The sequence below is a fragment of the Camellia sinensis genome, chromosome 10, assembly GCF_055761805.1.
Source record: "Camellia sinensis isolate YWXY chromosome 10, ASM5576180v1, whole genome shotgun sequence".
In the NCBI taxonomy this organism is placed as follows: Eukaryota; Viridiplantae; Streptophyta; class Magnoliopsida; order Ericales; family Theaceae; genus Camellia; species Camellia sinensis.
Window position 1 is genome coordinate 5,174,747 of NC_138970.1, and position 3,465 is coordinate 5,178,211.

At 35.6% G+C, this 3,465-nt stretch overlaps 1 protein-coding gene across 1 annotated transcript; it reads right to left on the bottom strand.

The window, feature by feature from the left end:
* Positions 1-212: 212 nt before the first annotated feature.
* LOC145800101 (phosphatidylserine decarboxylase proenzyme 1, mitochondrial-like) lies at positions 213-3,244 on the bottom strand. The gene is made up of 8 exons (XM_082889745.1): positions 3,208-3,244; positions 3,045-3,154; positions 2,682-2,935; positions 2,425-2,531; positions 1,595-1,662; positions 1,256-1,333; positions 846-968; positions 213-481 (listed from the first exon to the last, which is right to left on the bottom strand). Exons 1-8 carry the CDS (start codon positions 3,242-3,244, stop codon positions 320-322), a joined length of 939 nt encoding a protein of 312 aa, XP_082745871.1. The 3' UTR covers positions 213-319.
* Between the last annotated feature and the right edge of the window lie 221 nt (positions 3,245-3,465).

Consider the following 3,465-nt stretch of genomic DNA (forward strand, 5'->3'; position numbering starts at 1 on the left):
CAGTGTACTGCTGTCGCAAAAAGTATTAAAAAAATAATAAAATTTCTATTTTAAATAATAAAATTTTTATTTTTTGCGACAGTTTAGTGCCGTCACAAAAAGTAAAACCTGTAACAAAATCAATAAAAATATTAAAAATCCAAAATTCAAGCTTGTTAAAATCACTTGGAAACAAACCAGAATTTTATATAATAGCCTCTATCCTTACAAGTAACGTGAAGCAAAAATTTGATCAGCTCAAAAAATGATTGTCAGCATTTGCAAAATCGTATCCATACAAAACGAGTCTTTGCTAAATTAGATACATGGGGACTGGTTGCTATGAATCATGCCACCTTCCCAGTGCTTCTCCAACATGGATTCTATCCCCACGTCTGATACAGAACCTAAACTCCGATGAAGCAGAATCATCTTCTAGTGATTTTGATATAGGAGCTTGGAATATGAGTATCACTGTCGATCCCATGTTGAAAGCAGCCACCTAAAACGATGAATGGACACCGAATATAATAAATTTATTATGAACTTCAAAAGACTAAAGCATAATACCAAAACTATTTAGCACAAATAATACATCACACACCAACTTCAAATGACAGCAGATCTAGAAAAAAAAAAAAAAAAAAAAAATCTTGATTTCATATCAGTAACTCCAATACTTGAATATGCAATAACATATTTTTTTGTTTTTGTTTTTCAATGAACAGGTTTATGTAAATGTTTGCTTGTGAAGTATTAATCAATACACGAAGTAATTTAAACTACTAGTATTGCTCTTTCATAAAGATGACTAGTTATAAAGTGTGTCCAAATTTTGAAGGCACTAATGTTAATGCATCTCTAACCTCATCCCCTTTCTTAAGCATCACACCGACAGCTTCAGGTTCATAAACCCGTTCTTCAGGTGGCTCCGAGTGCAGTAAATTCTTTCTTGGCTGATTTGTCCAGAGTTCAGGTTCAATGAAAAGCTGTCATGTGCAAGTTCACACAGAAGTCAATAACAACAATGGCAAGTTGAGTAGGAGAACCTAAATATGCAAAATTACAACCATTTCAAATGTGATGGAGCCCATCGAGGAACAGTGCATATAAGTTTACGACACTTCCAGATTTGATCAGAATAGTTTAAAACTGAAGATTGATGTAAACATAGCAACAGTAATCAAAGTTGATCTCATGCATCAGAACAGGATAAGAATGAGGAATAAAAATAACAAAAATAAAGGTATATCGTACCGAGAAAGGGACACTTCACCTCAATTGACCCAATAGTTGTTGCACCTATTGCTGCCATTGCCATAAAACCTTCTTGCCATCGGCCTTCAAGCACAATCTGGGGAAACAACAATAAAAATGTGTGAAGCACTCATATCATCCATAGGAATGGACAAACAATAATTAGAAAAAAGGATATTGGCATATAGGATTATGAAATTATACAAAACCTGAGAACTAACGCATTTTGGGGAATTATATCACACTCCCTTTTGATGCTTTTTAAATTAGTAAAAATTGTTTAAACCTCATATAATGCTAATTTGACCCTTTGTGATCAGCAATATATATTTTAGAAAAAAATAGTAATAAGACATACTCTTTCGTTCTCAACATAGAGGTTCCTGATTGTTCTTGCAGCACGTTCATTCAAAGGGAAAAGCCGACCTGTAAAAACAATGATAAGTGTCGAAAATTGGCAAACAAGATTTGATAAATCAGATAAGTAATAAGACTAAATGGATACAAGTGAAAATTTGAAAGCAACTCAGGCAACTGGGTATGGAGGGCTACTCTAGCATTGAAGAAATGTTTATTGATCTATTGATATATTTTTCTGATTATTCACCCAAAAAAAGATATATTTTTCTGATCGCACTATCTGGACATGAAGGAGCCATCTCTTTTCTTTGGTTCAAAGGGCTTTGAAAAATTAGTATCCAAACATCTCTCTAAAATGTGATATTGTCAAGCGGATAAAGGATGCATTACGAGGCCCAAGGAAGAGAGAAACAAAGGATATTTCTACAGATGCTACATTCATGATTGACAAACGTCAAGGAACGCAGCACCATTATCAAACAGAGGTGTATCTCTAGCAAAAACTTCTTGATGGACATGCCACCAGTCTTCATTCCAGTTTCTTACATTTATATTATTTTACTCCCCACCTATTCTGTTCTTCCCTTTGATAGAAAAAAGTAAGTTCCAGTGGAAGCCCCTACTCCCAACAAGTTGAAAAGTGAAGTTCCAGTGTATATTCCCCATTGAATTTATTTAAAAGAAATGAAGACAAAAAGAAATTCAAGCAAGCTGAATAAAAGTCATTGAAATAGAAATTATTAATCAAGACAAAACAACATAGGCGTATGACCATTTCCTAACATACTTGGATATATATCTCTCAATGATTATGACCATGATCCATACCTGAAAAATGCCAACGAACAAGAACATTCCAATCAACTAGAGAGTGTATTCGATGATAATCTCCAGGCTTCAAGTAAATTACACAGTAGAAAAGGCCCCTTGTTAGACTGCAATGGAAATCTAATGTATAGATTAACTTGCATTTTGATTTTTCTCATCTTGTCAACATGCATCGTATCACAAAAGTATGAACACAAATCTGCAAAACAAATAGGCTTGATGAATGAAAATAAGTTGGGATACATATATATAATTACCTTGCTGGTGGGGGGTCCCTAACTTTAGGAGAAGCCAGACTAATTCTCCACCAAGACTTTTTATTCTCATCTCTTGGAATTATTTCTTGTCCCTTACTATCTTGTTGAATATCTTCCTCAGCTATCACAGGAAGAAATGGGCTTGCACCAAGAAGAGAAGATACAGAATAGGAGAATCCTTTAACTTGCTCAATCATGGAACCGGCTCCTTTCAACTCTCCAAATCTTAGAATAGTACCATCCACTGGACTAATCTACAATCACAACAGCAAAGAGTACACAGATATTATACAATTGTCAGCAACAATTTAAAGTGAGAGAAATTGGACCAACAAGATGTCCAAGAAGCTGGTTACCAGTTACCAGACAACATGGGTCAGAATCAATTGGCCTAGAACCTTCTTTAAGGGTGCGAACAAAGAACTCTCGTAAAGATGCATATTCGTCCAAAGGTTTTGCTGCTTCTTCTAAATCTGAAATACAAACCAAGTGTCAGTTCTAATAATTTCTTGCTTCATTGTCTTACATATCAAAATAATAATAATAGTAATATCTTCCTTCATGGCTTATCTTGCATATCAAACTACTAACAGTATAAAAACCTCCACCCCCGAGCCTCACTTTTGGCCGGCCGACCGCCGCCTGAACCTCTCTCTCTAAAAACCTCCACCCCCGAGCCTCACTTTTGGCCGGCCGACCGCCGCCTTTGGCTATGGCGGTCGGCTGGCCCAGCTCTCTTGTGAGTTTGTGTGCTGGTTTTTGTTTCTAATAAACTTGATTGCCA

Excerpts from the sequence above, each read along its gene's own strand:
- LOC145800101 (XM_082889745.1), bottom strand. The coding sequence starts at position 3,244 with ATGAAGGAAGATATTACTATTATTATTATTTTGATAT. Across the intron at positions 3,155-3,207 it reads TATTATTATTATTTTGATAT|ATTTAGAAGAAGCAGCAAAA; the intron begins GTAAGACAATGA and ends TTTGTATTTCAG. Across the intron at positions 2,936-3,044 it reads ATTCTGACCCATGTTGTCTG|ATTAGTCCAGTGGATGGTAC; the intron begins GTAACTGGTAAC and ends TTGTGATTGTAG.